Below are 20,328 nucleotides of genomic sequence, written 5' to 3'. Positions count from 1 at the left end.
GACCCCGACTGTCCCATATCACTGCTCATTTCGACTTCCTAACTAGTCGATGTATTTGTATTACATATGTGTGATATGCGAGCGCATTCGTGTGTGTGTGTGCGCGCGCGCGTGTGTGTGTGTATTGTATATTCAATATTGACAAAAACATAAAGAAGTATAGTTATTTGAACTTCCGTTTCCGATAAAAAATTTATTAGGTATTGTATAAATTAATTTGAATCTCAAAAAATTATACTTGTTTGCATTTGAAATAAAGAGATTTACCACTTGTTGTAATTCTGTTTTAGGTATGCATACTACTCCGTAGTTTTGTATTTTCTTTCTAAGAAATCGAAACACCCAAATCAAAAAAATATTATTACTTTAAACTTTAAACTACTTATATGAAACAAAAAACGATCAGTTAAAAACATTCTCATTTAAATATAATAAACTGTACACGGATCTATAAAATTTTATAATGAAATATATCAATTAATAAATGTATTATGCCAAAATATAACGTTGTTGATGTTGATGAATTGTTATTTTTTTAGATTTTATATTATATTATAAAATATAGTATTTCCAAAAACTATAATTATTTCGATTCATATTTAATTATAACTTATCAGTATTAAATATCTATCAAAAATTAATTATGTAACGGGGCTTGCTGCTATTAAGCTAAAACCTCGACAAATTATAATTTTTAATTGTTATTATTGAGAATTTTGAACTGCAAACTAAGAGAAGCCTACATATTGTATATCAAATAAAACTCTATTGCTAAAAAATAAAAATAAGTATTAGTAAATATTAAAATATAAGCTTAATACTCGTATTTATCGAAGTAACTAAAAAAACAATTCTAAATTATTTTTTTTTAAATATTTAATTTATTATACTTTAATATTATGTTAAATTTGACATATTTCACAAATTTATACAAATATTATACGTTGGTAATAATATTACATTATAGCTTAACAATATATTATTATACAATTATTAGTTGTATAATAACGATATAAAAGATTATGATAAGAATTAATGTAAACGTGATACAGTTAACGGAAAAAAAGGATTTAATTTTTAAAAAGTTATTAAAAATTCGTGGTCATAAAATAAATAAACTATAATGTATGAAAATCATAAATTTTTGGTTATTTTTAAATGGTCCTTTACCGGAGGTAATTATATTATTTGTATATGATAAAAACAGTGTTAAATAGTTTAATATAATTACAAACCTTGAATAAATTTGTAAAATCATAAAAATTACAAACCCAGCCAGAAAAAATATAAAAAACAAACATAAATTTTTTATGTTACTGTAGCAAGGATAAAATTTATCATATTTTAAACACAGAGATTTAAATCTTAATCAACCATCGTTTAAGGGCAGAAATATACACTACTTAATTTATATACAATGCTGTATTTTATCTATATTTATTCCGTGTTTAATACCATCCTGATATTTCGTTATAACTTAACATCATTATTCTTATTGTAAATTATAACACACGTTAAAGTATATTATTTTTACGCATTATTAAAAAGGAATTTATTTGATTACTAAACAATATTATTATAACGTTAAATTTAAATAATATTTGCAATTTATTTTTTTTTTTTCAACAGTAGGACACAATATTTAAAAAAAAAAATATGAACTTTGGGCCCGTAAATACTTAAAAAAAAAAAGATGTCGCATGCTTGACTAGCGCAGTTGGTGGAGCGCGATATTCTTAATCTCAAAGTTGTAGGTCGAGCTCCACGTTTCTGTATCGCTTATAATAGGCGGCACTCACTAAAACCTTCTATTGTTTTACCTTTGTATCATCTAAGTTAATGACTTTTTCTATTTCTTGGTTGCTACAAATATTGTGAATTACAATGGTATACGTTTGTATATTTAACGTTCGTATATCTTTATGACTTCGCTATACATAATGCGTATATAATATTAATAATCCGTTGTTGCTCATTCATAAGACTTCATTAATGTTATGATATTTTTATGCTACAATGATATTCGACCGTAAAGATACAACAGACATTAGATAGATTAGCCAGCGACTTCGGTGTTTTTCAGTAAGTATAGTTCGAATGGTCGCGGTGTGTGTTTAGGACGCGTATCGTATCCAGTCGTTTTTTACACATTTTTTTTGTTATTCTATTAGTAAAAAAAAATCTTTAATTTTTGTTACAAAGAAATATTTAACGGAAAATTTGTTTTTAAATTAATACCGTAATATCACTTCCATAATGTCTAACGAAAATTTTTAGTTTGTTGATACATTTGGTAATAATATCCAAAAACAAAGAACCCTCGGTTTTTCTTATTTGCACTGACACCGTGCCGACGTTACTCGCACGGTAGAACATATTTAAATAATTGTAAGAACATTTTAGTGCACATTTTGTTTTGAAACACTTTTATTAAACTCGAAAACAAAAATTAAATAACGCACAAACCCGTGTTATAGCCGTCGCCTATCCATATTATAAAACCTCTAAACACTTCTGCCGAACTTTTAGAAAACAGCAGCCAGTCAGACTTCCCGTGTCTCGTATCATGGAGGCATTTTACTACTAAAAATAAATTACAATTACGTGTTCTTAACATATTTTTTTTTTTTTTTTTTTATTGGCCCGGCCCATATTAATAACTTGCTATGCTAAGATATAATTCTTATTATATCGCATACGATGTATACAATATTGATAGATTACTGTTTTGACACATTTGGATATTATTAATTTATTATTACTATAAGTAAGTTAAAACAATTTAACTACCAGTAAAGAAAAATACAGAAATATTGTGATCATAATAAGTTCATTTTTTTATCAGTTAACAATAAATAAATATAATATTCGAAGAAATCGTATATATTAAAAAAAAAAAAAAAAAAAAAAAAATGGCTATAGAATTCAAATAGCTTTAATCTACAACTTTGTCACTTTCATTATGATCATGTAGGTATATTTATTTATTGATTTATTTAGTGACACCCTCGTAGGGTAAGTAAGTACAGAAATACATAAACGTAGAACAATAACACTTACAGGGTGCATACAATTAAGTTAACAATAAATAATAATAAGTACAAAAAGATATTTTTTTTAAATATGATAAAAATAGATAATTATTTAGAAATGAATTGAAAGAATGATGGTACACGGCAAACAAAAATATTAAATAGAAAAAATTAAAATTAGAGATAGTGCCTAGTAAGTATATATTTTCGATTTGTCAACATCGTCGTAGAACAAATCATGACTTGATATGTTGTTACAAAAGATTAATAAACGGTTAAGTGCACTGTATTTAACACAATTATTATTGCCTAAATTAGTGAAAAATAATTGAGACTGACGAGTATTACAAGCTAACACTTTAAGACAAATCCATAATTTAATTAGTTATTATTGTTTTTTTTTATATTCAATTCCATTTAAAAAACTATTTTCAAATTCCTCTAATAACGAATACAATAAATCAGCATTATTAGTTAACAATTCTATATAATAATCTTTATCTTCATTTTGTTCGTAATCGCATTTAAAAATGTTGTTTTGTTTCCACTCTTCTGCATTGCTTTTTCCAACAAGACTCAATATTTCAGCGATCGCCATTTCCGTTAATTCCAAAAACTGTGGTGTGATCATATTTTTATTTGATTCTTGAGTCTTTCTGGGATCCATATCTTTTGGATTTAACATTTGTAACAATTGCTTTACTGATTTTAAATCTGAAATTTTGTTTTTGATCTCGTATCCGAAAATGAAATAACGGTTTATGAAGATATTCATAGTATCCGAAAAAAATGTATTCAAATATTTAATTTGGTTCTCGTCTTCTTCGTTAATTGTATGTTCTTTCAACTTAGTTAATAACTCTATGTGGTTATATAACACACCGAATATAATAGGCATTACATTACCAATTAATTCTACATGGTTTTTGTCTATCAAAGACCTTTGTATTTCGTATTGGTCTGCTTTAACTTTGTTAAAATAATCTGTAGATAATGCGTTTATCATTTTATTCAAATGTTCACCGTTTGATTTGTTTATTAGCATCATGCTTTTCATTAACACGACATTAACTATAATATAGCTCAAATTATAATTGTCAATTTTTAATTCATTTAGAATATTTTTAAGATTTTCAAGTCCGCTGTTCACACTTTCACTAACACGATTCAACAAACAATCATAACATTGTATTTTTGAACTGAAATTCATTAATTTATCTTTAATGACGTTAATATCGGTATCTTTTTCACTCATGTGTTTTATGTCAAACATGTAATAGAATAAATTTGATAAATTGTCTATTTTTATGCCATTGTTATTACGTTGAAACGCAAATAGTTGAGTCATTGAACCATTTACCGCTAAAACAATATCTTCCGGAATCCCCACACTTTTTGCCCCTTCTACCAGTTTCTCTTCATTTACTAACCAAATATCTAACATAGAATTGAAAATACTAGCTGTGGCATTATATAGCCTGAATGAAACTGTATTAGGTTTACCCGGATTATCGTAGAATGTAGTTGCTAAATTATCGATTTCATTTTTGACAGGCTTATTTACTGCCGATATCCTTGTAGTACTCAAATCATTATACTGTAACGGTTGATTAGTTTTGCTGACACCAGAATCAGGAATTAAACCATTATTAGGTGAAAAACCAAATGTTTTTGATTGATTAGTACGTAGTTTATTACTGCCAGGTAAGACACCGAAAGTAGATACACTTTGTAATCCGACATTTGTCGCATCTATTCTTAATTTAACGTAAGACAAAAATATACTCACCGAATAAAAATTAATAACTTGCATTTTATTCGACTCGATCTAACTTGAACTATTCAATAAATAGTTTGTAACCAACAGTTTATATTATTTTCACGATGGTTTATATTGAACAATAACATTTTTTTTCGTCGATTTTTAATGTTTGAACAGCTTTCCTTTAACATATTGTGAAATAATGCGTACTAATATTTTAAAATAAATTTTATTAAATTACAGATAAATAATCTACAAATTAGTAGATATTGTCCATAAAAATTATATTAAACTATTAAATACATTGATATATTTATCACACCAAAAACACTTTTTGCTACAATTCCGCGTAAAAAAAAGCTAAGTTAGAAAAAAAAATAAAATAAGTAATAATTAAATCTTTAAAAGACGTGATATAAAATAAAAACTAGTAAAATGCCATTTTGTAATACAACAAATATCTATGATGACAAATATGATCAATTGTAAAGTTGAGTATTTAGTCAATATAATGTTTATAAATAATAATTACAAATAATTCTATAGTGGTTACTTATTTGTATTAATTTAAGTATACTTACACGTCTTGCCAAGTAATTAAACAATATGCTGACTAAGTATTCAACTCAGCAACTTCATTACTTATTTTAATTTTTTTTTTTAACTCGGCTTTTTTTTTACGTGGAGTTATAACAAAGTGTTTTTGGTGTGATATCGGCTATTTTTTTTTATAAAAAAAAAAGTCACGATTTCATTTCAATTATTTTGCTATAATCATATATATATATATAAATATATAAACCTAATAATATTACAATGGTACCTAATATAATATTATATTATTCACTTCTTTTTTAAAATAAACTATATTTAATAATGTTACAGAAAATATGAAAAATTTAGCGAATAACGCATAACGATTCCAACTATTATACCTATAGTATAATGTAAATCGTAATAACGTTAAGATTATTAGACTTTTACACAGATCTTATATGGATTTGTATCATTTAAATCATAGAAATAGAATAATATATCATATTACATTATTTTTTAATATTATTATTATTTTTTTTTTTTTTTATGTTATTCGTCAATCGTCATAAATCGTAAGTCGTCACCGCCGCCGCAATGAAAGTAGTGGGGATATATATATATGTGCGATGGATTGGGGGAAATATGATATTTTACGATATTTTCGTTGCGTACGCAAAATCGATTTTAAAAGTACTTGAATATTTTTAGTTATAACTTTTAAACCATCAAACCAATCCGCTAACGAGTTTTTTCTGATCTATTGGTACCTTATACGATTTTATATGTTCATTCGTTTACCCTGTAGAGCAGGTCGTTGGATTAACAAAAATTAACACGGTATTTCAATGGCACAACTCGGTTTTCTGTTGTTATACGTTAGTGGCTACCACGCTATATTTTACTTAGCTTCACGCCACAAACGTCGCGCGAGATTTAAACTGTTCTTATAATATGTGAAATAGTATTGCATAATAATATATAAATATTTTATTAATTATATTTTTTAGACATTGTTAAAAATATTTTTGTTTCATGCGTGTGTTTGAAAAAAATTTTAAATATTTTTTTGACACAATAAATTTTTTCATAAATGTTGATAATTTTTTTTGCTTAGTCAAATAATTTAAAATATACTACAAGGTTATTCATGAGTTTTACTTTAAAACTATTGAAAATATATTATATATTCACAATTTTTTTTTTATAAACTTAAAAATTTCAAATATTTATTAAATTAGATATTCTAATGGCAAATGACTTTTTTTTCTCTAAAACTTTTATTTATTGTGTTCTAATTCAAAAAAATATTTACTATAGAGACTTAAAATTGTATACCATGATTCATGTTATTATTTTTCTTACGGAATTAATCTTTCGAAGCGTTAAAGTTTATTTTAAAATATTTATATCATAAATCAATTATTTGTACCACTCTATGGTATACGTGATATTGACTTACAAGTTCATACGTATAATAATAGAAATTATATAATATTATAATATATGCTATTTTTTTATTGTGAAATTTTGTCTAAAAAAAGTATTTTTCTACTAATAGAAAAATACAAAACTAATATTGAGATGAATAAATTTAAAATGTCCTAAGATATAAAAGCTTCTTTACAGTATCAATTCAGAATAGTTTATCGTATCTATTTATACAATGACTTATCATTGAGTTAAAGTTAATTACATCCATTACAGTACCTCTTTCGATGACGAGATACATTAAAAACCTACTTATCCAATAGAATAACTTATCCTGTATTTTAATTTTAGTGTTACGCTTTTAGTTTAGATTGTATTTTAGCGTTAGATGCATGAATAATTTTAATAATAATTTTTAACATTGTTTTCAACTTATCTTAATTACTTTGCTTCAATGTAACTTTTTTTTTAATGACTTTCTCGATATGCTACACTGTCTAAAACGTTCAATCACATGCTTATTTTGTACTTGAATAAGTTTTCAGCCGTAACTTTGGGCCTCAGTTGTCTCCTAATTTTATGAGTAATTAAGAGTTTCAGTTCTTGACAAAACACTTAAATTGTTGATTAAAGTATATTTTAATATGTTCAAACATCTCTTGATTTTATATTAAATGGGCTTAAGCAAATAAATGACGGTGGACTCACAAAAATCAATTTTTATAAAATAAAAATATGTTTATGCTTATAATATATTCCTTCAGTTAAGATTAAAATAATTACATAATAATTATTAAAAACATGTATTTAATACATTATAATAACTTCACAATGTCACATAGAATATTTTTTTAAATTCTGTCATTAACATCACGTGATTTCAGCTTTATTATAAAATAGATATTTTAAAATTAATTATGCATAGTTGATCAATAATTATTTATCGATTTTCAATTCGTATCATAAATATATGATTTGAAAAATTGATTTTTAACGCGATTTACGAGTAAATATTAAATAATATAGTAGCAATGGCGTGAAAAGATTTTAAAAAAAATGTATTTTGAATATCATTCAGTATTAAACTGCTAATAGCATGTCAAAGGAAAAATCTCATTCTACATTTATTTTTCTGATGGCCTTAGAATAAAGATAACAAATAGTCATACTGATTATCAAATTAAAGACCAAGAGGATTAAGTTAATTCACGATCATTTTTAAATTATTAATTTACTGTGTTGTTTCTGGATGTATATGAATATACATTTTTGGAATCGTATGATGTTACTTTTTATTATAATCATTCTAAAAATATTTCACAAATACATTTAAGACCATATAGGTCGAGAATAATTATCAATTTCCATAATAGAATATAATATATCTAATAGTGATTTCAAATCTGGTGTAAAATATTAATAAAACCTAAAAGTACCTTTAATACAGTATCTTTAAAAATAAAGTCTATGGAGTCCATGTGATAATTTATTATGAACTTAAGTAAACCTTTGATATTTACTTTAATTTTGTTTCAGAAATGTATCATAATTGATTTACAAGTAGCTTCAAGCGACACCATTTATTTATCTTTCCTTTACAAATATATAAACTAATACAAACTTTCATAATATAAATCACATGATTACAAAAGTAAATTATTCCACCGTACAAACACCATATTATTATTTTTAAATAATATAGCTTTGTAGAAATGCTTTTGAAATTCTTAATTTTTTTTATACAAACCTAACATATATTATTATATATAAACTGTTTATTTGTATAGTAATTTTATAATATGTCAGATAATATTCGCAGATTTTATACTGTACGCAGTTTTAGGTTTGAATTAAGCAATTATTATTTTTTGATAAAAAGAAAAACTTGCTTTGAAAATGTTGTAACTTGTAGGTAGTATGTATTATCTAGAATTCTGTTATATTGTACTTGAATGTAAGACATCAGGATATCAGCTATAAGTAACGTTTGTGTCTAGTATAATACACATTTTTATGAGGTTTATTGACATATTTTATTTTCTTGATGCTCCCGGTAATTTTATCTCATCTGTCTACGCTATACAGATATTTTTATTACCTTGTATTTCATACTCTTATTTACCAAGTTTATACGTTAAATATTTCAGTAGATGTGTTTTAGTTTACAATAGAGTTCTGATTGCAACCCATTTGATCACTTCTTGCTGTATATTTTTTCCAAATCCTCAGAATTAATATCTTTATTTTTAAACGAAATATACAACTATACAATTAAGCACAACAAGTAATAATGATGATGAGGAGGTTTACATAACATGAAAATAGCACGATGTAGGAGGGCTCCCAATGGAACTACCTACTTGGATATTAATTAATGGAGTAGGTCTCTAACCCATTTACGTTTGAGTTTTCGTGGGGGGTTGTCAGGGATATGATGTGAAGCAAGATAACTAATGTTGAGGTTACTGCGGGAGCACAATTTTCTGTGGAGTTTTTGGTAAGTGGTTTTGGTGACTTGGTTTACGAAATTAATTTTTAGGTCTGAGTGAAGGGTTTTGTTACTAACATACCAGGGGGATTTTAGAATTAATATCTACGTAGAATTATTGAACATCAGTTTTGTGTTTTTAATGGTTATACATTTAATTGGATATATATATATATATATATATTTTAACGCTGTTAAATTCTATCCATTAATTACTAGTAAATTATTGGTAAGATTTTAAAATATTATTTTGTAATTTCTAAATTAAAAATAATATACTTAGCCATCGATGCATCAATGCATAAACAGCCATTATTTAGTAGACATCGTACCTAAAAAATTTTAATTTTCTTATTTCAATTAAGGCAATATTATAATAAGTAGAGATATTTCAATCATAGAACTAAATATTGAAGTTAACACTTAATTTTCTAACAATTATTTCACTAGAGTTAATATATATTATTTTAAACTCTATTGAAATGTGTAGTAACTCGTTTGATATTTGGTAACTGATTTTTAATGTATGGTGGTTAAGAAGCTTAATTACACAAGAACTATTATTTTATTTTGAATGCAAGTTCACAAGATACGCCTATTGTTCAGAAACTGGAACAAAATACCCTTATTACAATTTATTCTGCTGGTATTAAAATATTAATTGTTTTTAACCATGCATTGTTAAAAGAATTATATTATATATAAATGTATAATAACTCAGTATTCTTGTTTATATCTAATGATTCTTTTGTATATTTTTATGAGCATAAATTTCATATGGTTTCATATAACGAATGAGATAAAAGTTAAAATACATTGCTTATGTTAAGTTTAGCGTTCATTTCACTTTTAAAAGTTTGGACATAGAAATTAAATTTAATGTTTGGTTGGTTAAAATTACATTTATGGTATTTGTTCTGATTTTATTTTGTACAATTCCATTTCTTAAGTTAAATTCTGAAGAGTAATTGCTCATTATTTTTTTAGTGAATGTAGTTATCTATAAAGATTAATATATTATATTTGTTTACCATTTACATACTATTGTTTTACATGTCATTTTTTCTCATTAAAATATGAATATTATAGTTTAATATAATACAACGAAAAATGCATATCCAAAAACCTTTATTTTTAGACTAAACATTGAGATTCCTCCAACTGTAATTTTAATTTAATTTTTCTACTTCTACTGGGAAAGTTTTCTGTAATTTGTATTATATTTCTATAACCACGAAAAATATGTTTAATATTAAAACCATTGTTCCTGCATATATCTCCATACACATCATTTTTTTCTCAAAATACAAAATAAATAACAAGCAAAGTTTAAAATGTTAAGAATGTATGTTACATATTATATTATAATAATTGTAAACTGTAAATGTACATATATATTTGTTTAAATTTTATTATTAATTATAATTATTCAAAACAAAAAAATTAGTTGTAATATAAAATCCTAATGATTTAATTAGAGTGTACAAAAATAATTGATTATGTTAATATAATATTCCAACATATAAATTGCGTATCGTTTTCATTATTTTTAACATTTCATTTTTTTTTTTTTTTTTTTTTTTTAATAGTCTATGTATTATAAAATAATTTTATTCGTGTAGCAGTTAATTTATTTTTTTTTTTAATAATTACACGAGTTAAAAAATATAAAGAGATATTTTAGTTTAACATTAAAGTATAGTGATTCAATACAAGTAATAGTAAACCATGATAAGGATAAACATCGATTCTAATTTTACTCATAATGATACCCTTAGCCATATGAATATAATATATATAATCCTTCTCGCCCAACTTTACTTAATTTTATATTATTGTCTTCATTGTATACCACTTCAGTAATAATGTATACATTCTCACGGAGAGAGTTTGTACAAGGAGAGTTGTTCTAACCCTTAAAACATGAAACAGATTGACAAATTTCCTAGGGCTATTTCGATGAACAAAATAAATTATGTTTTTTTAAATTAGATATATAAATCTCACGCTGTTTTTTAACTCTATAAAATTACTTGTGGTAAACTTTAATCTTTATTTTTAATTACATGTTTTACGTGATATATCTTATCATGAAAATAAATCAACTCGATTCACCAATAATCACCATTTTTGTAATGGTTATTTTTTTTAAGAATATGGTTAAAACATACAAGTAGTATTTAAAACTTTCAAAGCGTATTTACAAATTATACATTATTAGTAATCTATGTGAGCTTAAAGAATCTTTTTTTATTCTTTAAATTGTATTTATTATTACATCCAAATTGCATACAAAAAAAAAAGTACAAACTACACACCATTTCTTAGAAGGATCTGTCCGAATCGCATACCACGTATCTATAAATTTATTTATCATATAATTATAAGCACAACTTATTAAAAAAAAAAAAACAATGAAATTATAAATATAAAACAGTTTGTGTTTATGACTTTACTGACAACAAAATAAATAAAACACTACTTTTTCAAATTTCTAATACATGATAATATAGATAATAATGCTATTAATAAATTGCAGAGGTTTTCAAACTTTTAATTGAACCGTTTTTGAGGACCCATAATAATATCAAATCAATGACCATAAATGTATTATTTAAAAATATAACTTAATCGGTGACCCACTAAAAATATGATTGCTACCCATAGTTTGGGAACCTCTGATATATTGTACATTGAAATTGTGATATTCTATGCCCGAAATTTCAAAAACTCATTCACTTGATTACTCTAAACTACAATATTTTTATTTAATACTTAATATTAACAGTGTCACATTTTATAATATTTATAAATTGGATTTTAATGCAACAAACCCCATTTATTCAATAGAAAAGTAAGTTCAATTATTTTATTTAGTAAAATAATACAGGAAATACAATTTGGACAAACATATCTACGAGGTGGCATGCAATTCGGATGTACCAATATTTATTTATTTATGAGTATTTGTATTGTTTTAAGTACCTAATAATTTATTTTATGTAAGAAGGTAGTAATTTTTATTCTTTGCTTCTTCGGTTGTTATAATCATGTTAAAAAAGATTTATATGTAAATTAACGATTCTTGGATTTGATAACTACAGTAGGGATAAAAAATTGTTCGTTTTATATTAATTAAATTTTTTAGAAAATTACCAAGTTCAGAAATTTTTATTTATAAGCTAAGACTGATTTTAACGATTTAATGTTTTGACCAAAATATTAATTTGTTAATATATGTTTATTTGAAATGGCAATCGAATTAATAATAAACATAATATCAATTACAGATAACAAATCAATGAAGTCTATGTATTTAATTAAAAATTCAAGAAACTTTAGTACGATCTTTAAAGTATTAGTTTTCAAGTTTACATAAATCTAAAAGTTTAATGATTTAATTATTTTAACTTTGAACAATTAATTTTTAATCGAATCATATTTCTTTTAACAAAAACGAACAATACTAAAAAGCGTTTACCATTTATTCACAAAATGTATTTAGTATTCAAAATTTTAAGCGAGAGAATTCCAACTATTATTTTTGTCTTTGTGCTAAAGATAATTGTATTAATATTCATTGTTATCAGATTAGGAAATTCAACAGTTTTAATTTTATTTAGTTTATAAAAAATTTTATATTTTGTTTTTAATGTATTTCATTAAAATACGATAAATAATTAACTTTAATTTTTTTTATTTTATTTAATTAAGTCAATAAAAATAATATGTTCTATTTGACAAAGAAAAAAATTGATAATACTGATATATTGTAATACAAAATTACGTAATAAGTTGAAGAATCATATCGAAAACAATTTCGTTACAATCGTTTTTCTATAGTAAATACTTTATTAAATAGTACGCAATGCATAAATATATGTACATAGTGCACAAATAACGCACTCAGTTAAATCTGAAAAATACTGCCTTATAAATAAATATGGTGTAATACTTAATAATTTTGTATCTATTCACGGTTATTGAACATTCTGTATATTATTTATGATATATATCATACGACATTATCGTTTCATGGCTCAGAGAAAACGTGAGATTTGAAATCATCGAAATTACGAAGTTAAATGAGTATTGTGGCGTACACACAATATTAAATGTAAAGCGATAAAGTTTTCGTGTGCATTGGTTGTGTTTATTAATGTAGTTCTCAAAGTTGTGTACCTTGTTTTCAGTTTTCTGTATAAATAAATTATTTACATATCTCAAAAATATCTGTTTTGATAAATAAGCCATCTGGAATTTCACGTCAGGAGCAAACAATTGTAGGTGGTTCTTTCTTTATCTCGCTCCATCTGCATCTCTTATTGAAGTTAAATTTGCACCTTTGATTTTAATTAACAACATCAAAACATTTATCATACATTTTACCACGTTCGAGTCATGAAATCGAAAAGAATACCACTTGCTCGTGGAGCTATGCGATCGATGAAAGCCAAAAAAAAAGGAAAAACGATCGTGATTTTTTCTGAACACAAGAGGTACGCGATAGTATTATTGTCATCAGACATGAAACTATTAATCTTGGTCTAGTCACCACCACTACGCCACCATTTGATAGTAAGTAGGTATTTTATTTGTTGGCCTAGTAATCTACACGAGCAGAAGAAAAAATATTGTATTCAGAGTGTACCGCTACGTGGCAGATAAATCTTCAACCATGTGCAAGGTGGTTATTGTTTCATTTTATTTTATTATATTTTTATTTTTAAAATTATAAATAATATAATACGTATTATATTAGAATAAAACAACGACGTAAAATAAAACTAATTTTAATATCTAATATCTACACTGTCATGCATGCATGTATTAATAGATAAGAAGTTGACAGACCCCTACTGAAAAACTCGCCAAATTTGACAGCATTCGATTTTTTTAACGTGTTAAAGTAATATTTTTTAAAGAATTTTACAAAAATCTGGACAATATTAAAATAAAAAAATAATGGTAAAGTAAAACCACACAAAATTACAATAATATTAGTACGAATTAGAAATATTTTTCTACACATTAGTGTATCTATATTGTCTATACATTACGCCACATTACTTTTTTTTTAAATTTAAATTATAAACAAAGTCAAGACGATATAGTTTCAACAAGGCATATATTACAATAAAATCAAAATGCATAATTACCTATTTAATTTTGTATAATAAATTATATATTTATAATATGAATTATTTTAATATAATATGAATAAAAAAAACAAATAACTTCTTAATACGTAAATATAATAATATTAGTCTATTAATTTATTATTTTCAATTTTAATTATTATAGTTATTATTTCTATAACTATTCATATGTTAAAATTAAAACACTACATAAATATGTTATGGCAACGATATACCATACTTTAATTACATCATAAATTGTTTAAAACAATATTATTATTTTGTTTTTTTTTTTTATTTAAGTCAATTAAAATAAAATATCTTACATGCGCTTTTATAAAAAATTTCAAGCTTGACATATATAATATAATTTCAAGATTCTAAAAATCAATTACTAGACTTGATTATTGTTGTTAACCTAATTGTATATTTTTTATGTTTACCAAATTACTAAATTAATCATATCTGTCAAAACATATACAATGTTGTTTTACAAGTATCATTAAATAATACTTATACTCGTGAGTGTTAAATCCATTATTATTTATTTTTGCTATGAATACAGTAATAGATTTTCTAAAATACACTTCACAAGAAGATACATTCAGCACCCCCGATGAGACTTTATTAGAGTTTTTTTTTTTTTACAACCATCTTATACTTGCCCTTACTAAACTAATGTTTTCAATTTCCCAGTGATAATTTATAACCAAAAAGAACAATAATGTTTTTTGGAACTCCTCGAAAATAATGTCAAAGACAATATTACGTGAACAATAAATTTAATCAAACTTTTTCCTATAATTTTTCTTATGTTGTCATGATGTAAAATTCACTAATTTTGTTACTTAAATTCATTAATTAATTATAATTAAATATATATATATTTACATACACATAAATAAGCTTAAGTAATTGGTGAAATTCAGAATATTATTATTGTTTTATTATTATTCAATTACTTCTCTACAGATTATTCAATGCAATATAATACACGTAAATAATAATTATGATAACCAACAAATACATAGAATCGGATTTTGTGTCTATATGTTAAACAATTCAATCGTATAATAGAGTACTTTGAATGATCATTACATATATTTGAATAATTAAAGTATACATCATTTATAGCACAATTTAAGAATAAAACTATAATATCAATAATTTATACAAAATATTACGAAACTTAAAAAAAAATAACTTGACTCATAATATTATAATAACCATAGTTTTTCAGGGATCCAAAATATTTAAAAGCATTGATCAAACAAATGTTTAGCTGAAATCCTCTTTGATTTAATATTTTAGAATATTTTAGTTACATAACATATTTTATTAAAATCATGTATCTATTAACTAAGTATTACACAATGAAGTATGAACGAATGTTTCACTTAATGAATATGAATGCATATTGAAAATTATAAAATGAAAAGCTGAATAACAGCATCAACGTTATTAAAAGTACCTCGACCTACAATACTATGTGCTCAAACAAAACATTATATTTTTTTTTTAATTACTAAATATTGAAATCATTCGCTGTATGAACAAAAAACTACTTTCTGATCTCACACAATTATACACCAAGTTATTTAAATGCGTTTTAATTCGAGTATAATGCATAATGTAATATATTGTATATGGGGCAACTGGAATTATTTTTTTTGGGTATTGAAAAAACATAATACGTATAAATGTATATCATATATTATTGGTGACTCGTATTAATTTAAAATTGTAATGATATAACATTATGACTTAAATATAACTTCTCTTTAACACAATCATTCGCCCAACAAGAACTTACTGACCACACGTAGTTATTAAAATGTTATTTGATGAATTTGAAGCGATAGATAGTAGACAAATTTTTTTTTAAATATTTCCTTATATTTTTTTATAATTTATAAATATTGTTTTATTTGTTAGTTATTAAATCAAGTTTTTAAATTGAAAAGTAGAGTGTTTTTAAAATTATATAAAAAAAAAAAATGTTTTTTGTTTGTTTAACAACATAATATTTATTTGTTTATTTATTATTTTAAGTAGATATATACAGAAAATGTATTTTGGTATTGTTAAACATCACAGTTTTAAATATTTATAAATAGCTTGCATGCAAATGATTTATTGAAAATAAATTCATTAAAGAATACAAGAACACTACCCAAGTGTTTGTGAATTATTTATCTCATTCTCGACCAGAAATACGAGTTTGTGCACACTTACGCATACCTATATGCAATATTTTATGAGATATGATTTGTAATGGTTGATCGTTAAAGTAATTCAAATGGATAAAAAAAATGCATAAGTTAAAATCTAGATTTTTCTTATTCGAACGATGTTTGTCATCTTTAACATGAAAAGCTTAAGTAGCCAGTAAACATGTGAGGGGCTTTTTTTATTATTATTTAAATATCAAATGCACAACACGATAGGGCATAAGGCCCTTCGTCGATTATCCGAATCGATTTGGTGTAAACAACTTGAATTACAGTTGTAGTTAATTCATTACTGACAAACAGCAAAGCAAAGGTGGGGCGGGAATATAAATCGGAAAGGAGCGACAAGCCATTAGGGAAATGTCAGTCAAACATAGAAACAGTGTAGTAGTGCTAGAGGTCGTTAATTCTAAATTAAGTTTTTCGAGAGAATCTAAAGAAGGGTTTTGAACGGAAGCCAAAATATCGGGCACTGACGTGGGTCAAGTGTACCGACAGAAATTCTGGATAATCTCGTCTATTTTGACATCCGACAATCCGGTTTAAATCGACTTATCAACCATCTAACCCCATGTACTCACTCATATACAATATCCAGATTAGATTTGCATTGAGGATTTCAAAGATAAAATATATTAGACCGATTTAGTATAATAAAGAGTACAGCAATTATTCACCCCAACATCGGTGACTAATGTCCATGCCTTGAGTTGGTTACAATTGTAATGAAAATATTTAGATTCGCATTATTTTAGCTAAATGGTATATTCAAAAGTAAGTTATAATAAATTACATGGGATCATTGTATAATTCCTCTTTTATTATACTGTTATAACTTTCCTAGTCGTGTTGTTTATATACAGTACATATACAGTTTCAAACAGTCTGTACGAATTTAATAAATGTATAGGTAGGTTTGTCGTATTTTGCATATTTTGACACGAATAAACAACATAATAATAATTTACATGCGCAATTATAATTATAACATTACACTTAAACTATAATATTCAGCTCAAAACAGTTCGTAATACTTTGGATAATAAAATATTACTTAAAAATATCGTTATTATTAAGAAATCTTCAACGTTTTTATCAAATTAATATTAAAATTCAAATAAAAAACTATATTACTTTTATTTTAATGTATTTACTAAATAATATTATGTATCATTTTTGTGATTTTATAATATTTTGATAATAGCAAGCGCTAAAGAACATGAAAACTTGAAGTGAATTGCATAAAGGTAATACATATTGAAGTTTATCGATGGAGTATTTTATTCTTATTGATCGTATATAATATGACATATGTAATGGTGTATTTAAATAAAAATGTCTATCTAGCATTACCTTCGTATATTATAACAAAGGGCGTTCAGCGCCATTTTGCGGTTAAACGATTTATTCGAATATTATCGTATGACGGTTATTTAGAAGACAAGTTTAAAAAAAAAGCATTTGTGGAATTTTAATACCCTGAAATATGAAAATAATAACTAGACTATTGATCTAATTGTCGACGATTTAACATTGATATACATGATTTAGGAAGCGAGTTTAATTATATCAACGACAGGGATGAGGGTCATGTGTATTCCTCTTCGCGTCCTTTTCTCCTTTGAAGTCGCTTTTGATTGTAAATTGCATAGTTCCCTCAACAGTCATAACATTCCAGACACCACAAAACAATATTATATACAATACGTCTGTATACGTCTACTTTGGTAAGAATATAACTTGAGTATTTGCTATTAACTAGAGAAATCTATATAAATAGTTTAACAATCATTATAATTATATTAATATTACTGCGATTCGTTAAAAACGAAAGGTGTTAAAGTAAGTAGGAATACAATATTTATTTTTTAGGACAATTTTAAGTGCTGTAGCCCATAAACACAAAATATGACCCAAACGCAACCCAAAAACGCAAAAAAAAATATTCCATAAGCGCAAAAAAATTTTATAAAACTAAAGTGTATTTTATAAGTTAGAAATAAATTTATACTGTATATATTGTATAATTATCTCAAATTATTATCAACCTTCACCGTAATTCATTACAAAATGAATTTACGCTGGAAAAAAATAGACAATTTGCGCTTTTGGGTTTCACTGATTTTAAGTATTGATTGAAACTTAAACGTACATGTTAATGCAAAATACCTATTCTTAATTATTTATTTAACACGAACATATACAAAAATCAATAAGTTTAAACATATTAGTAATATTTATTCACAATAAAAATCATTCGTAGTTCTAAATCGTGGTTTTAAAATATAACAATGTTACAACGGATATACTTTTAAAATATATTGTTTTTTTCTAGGATGATTTGAATTTATCGATTTTTAAGAAACTGTGTGATTGTTTCTACAAAGGACCAATCGTCTCTAAGAAAATTGTATTCTGGTTAAATTTCAATTTCCAATTTGATTTCATCATCGACATAAAATAATAAAAACAAATAAAATACCCCGTCTTTCTTTTCTACGGTATTATGAAAGTGCCCTAGCTATATAATAACATGATAAATCATCTCTTTTGTTTAATATGTTGTCTGGCCAAGGGTAAATTTTTGTCTTTGAAGAACAAAAAAAAAAAGGTTATTAAACTCTTACGATTATAAAATGCCAAACTCATGTCATATATAACGATTTACGGGCACGAGACTGTTGACAGGTATATGCAGAGATAAATACGCAATATTTTTTTTAGACTCATATAAAACCATTATTATTTTATTGGATTGAAATTTAATTTGAAGTATTTTTTTTATATATACAAAACTCATTACAGTGCGTTTATTGTAAAACATACTGATTTTACGGGTAAACTAGTTTTTTTAGCTATTCCAATAATCATATTTAGTATTTGGTATTAAAAATTATAAACTGCGTTATTTCCAATTTCTGCTACTAATTAAATAAAATGGCCATATAAAATATAATATTATTTACTATTGAATTTGGTAGAGCCAGTGAACACATTTTTATAGTAAGTTTTTGACGTTTGAAACTTGGATTTATATTTTATAAATTCATCGAATTTTTCTTCGTGAAACTATATACATATTGTATGCGTAACAAAAAATGTTAACATAATAAAAATAAATTACTGTTAGCCTGTCCATTGTGATGTATGGTCTTTCTTACTCGACATTTGTTGTACATCATATTTAATATTTAACGATTTTGATTCAATGTATAACAGAAAAAAAATCACAAATGTATTGTAAAAACAATATTGTATTGACTAAAAACAATACGAAAAACTTTTAGAAATAAAAAACAAAACGACTTATCGCTTTGCTCTTTATACGCATAAAATTGTATTTTATTCTGATCGTTGATCAAATAGTGGGTTTTATTTATTTATTTTTTTTTTTTTGAAAAACGTTTTGATTCAATTCCGAATTATTTAGTATCTATAATATATAAAACTACATGACATACTGCACAAAAGTTCTTCTCGATCAAATATCATTACCTCAGACGTTGCTTTCTATCACACATGTGTATATAATAAATATACAAAATGTAATTTATGTTTTGTGTATATGTGCAAGACTGCATATGTACCATCGAGTGTATTTCTATATAATATGTATATGTATACGTTAGAAAAGTTACGAATTGCATGAAAACAAACAACGAGGGAGGTTAATTTTAAGACAAGAGTTTTGGACAGTTATTGAAAAAATAAA

At 24.7% G+C, this 20,328-nt stretch overlaps 2 protein-coding genes across 2 annotated transcripts in view; both read right to left on the bottom strand.

Annotated features, from left to right (window-relative positions):
- LOC112603395 (voltage-dependent T-type calcium channel subunit alpha-1G) overlaps positions 1–20,328 on the bottom strand; it is a 237,092-nt gene that overhangs the window by 194,627 nt on the left and 22,137 nt on the right. The gene's annotated exons all lie outside the window — the stretch shown is intronic.
- Positions 3,403–4,865, bottom strand: LOC112603398. Its single transcript, XM_025351934.1, has one exon. The coding sequence runs from the start codon at positions 4,843–4,845 to the stop codon at positions 3,421–3,423; it is 1,425 nt and encodes a 474-aa protein (XP_025207719.1). The 5' UTR covers positions 4,846–4,865; the 3' UTR covers positions 3,403–3,420.

The sequence above is a fragment of the Melanaphis sacchari genome, unplaced genomic scaffold, assembly GCF_002803265.2.
Source record: "Melanaphis sacchari strain LSU unplaced genomic scaffold, SCAv2.0 Contig107_pilon_pilon, whole genome shotgun sequence".
Classification (NCBI taxonomy): Eukaryota; Metazoa; Arthropoda; class Insecta; order Hemiptera; family Aphididae; genus Melanaphis; species Melanaphis sacchari.
The sequence above is the reverse complement of the archived record's forward strand: the minus strand, read 5'-3'. Positions and strand labels throughout refer to the sequence as shown.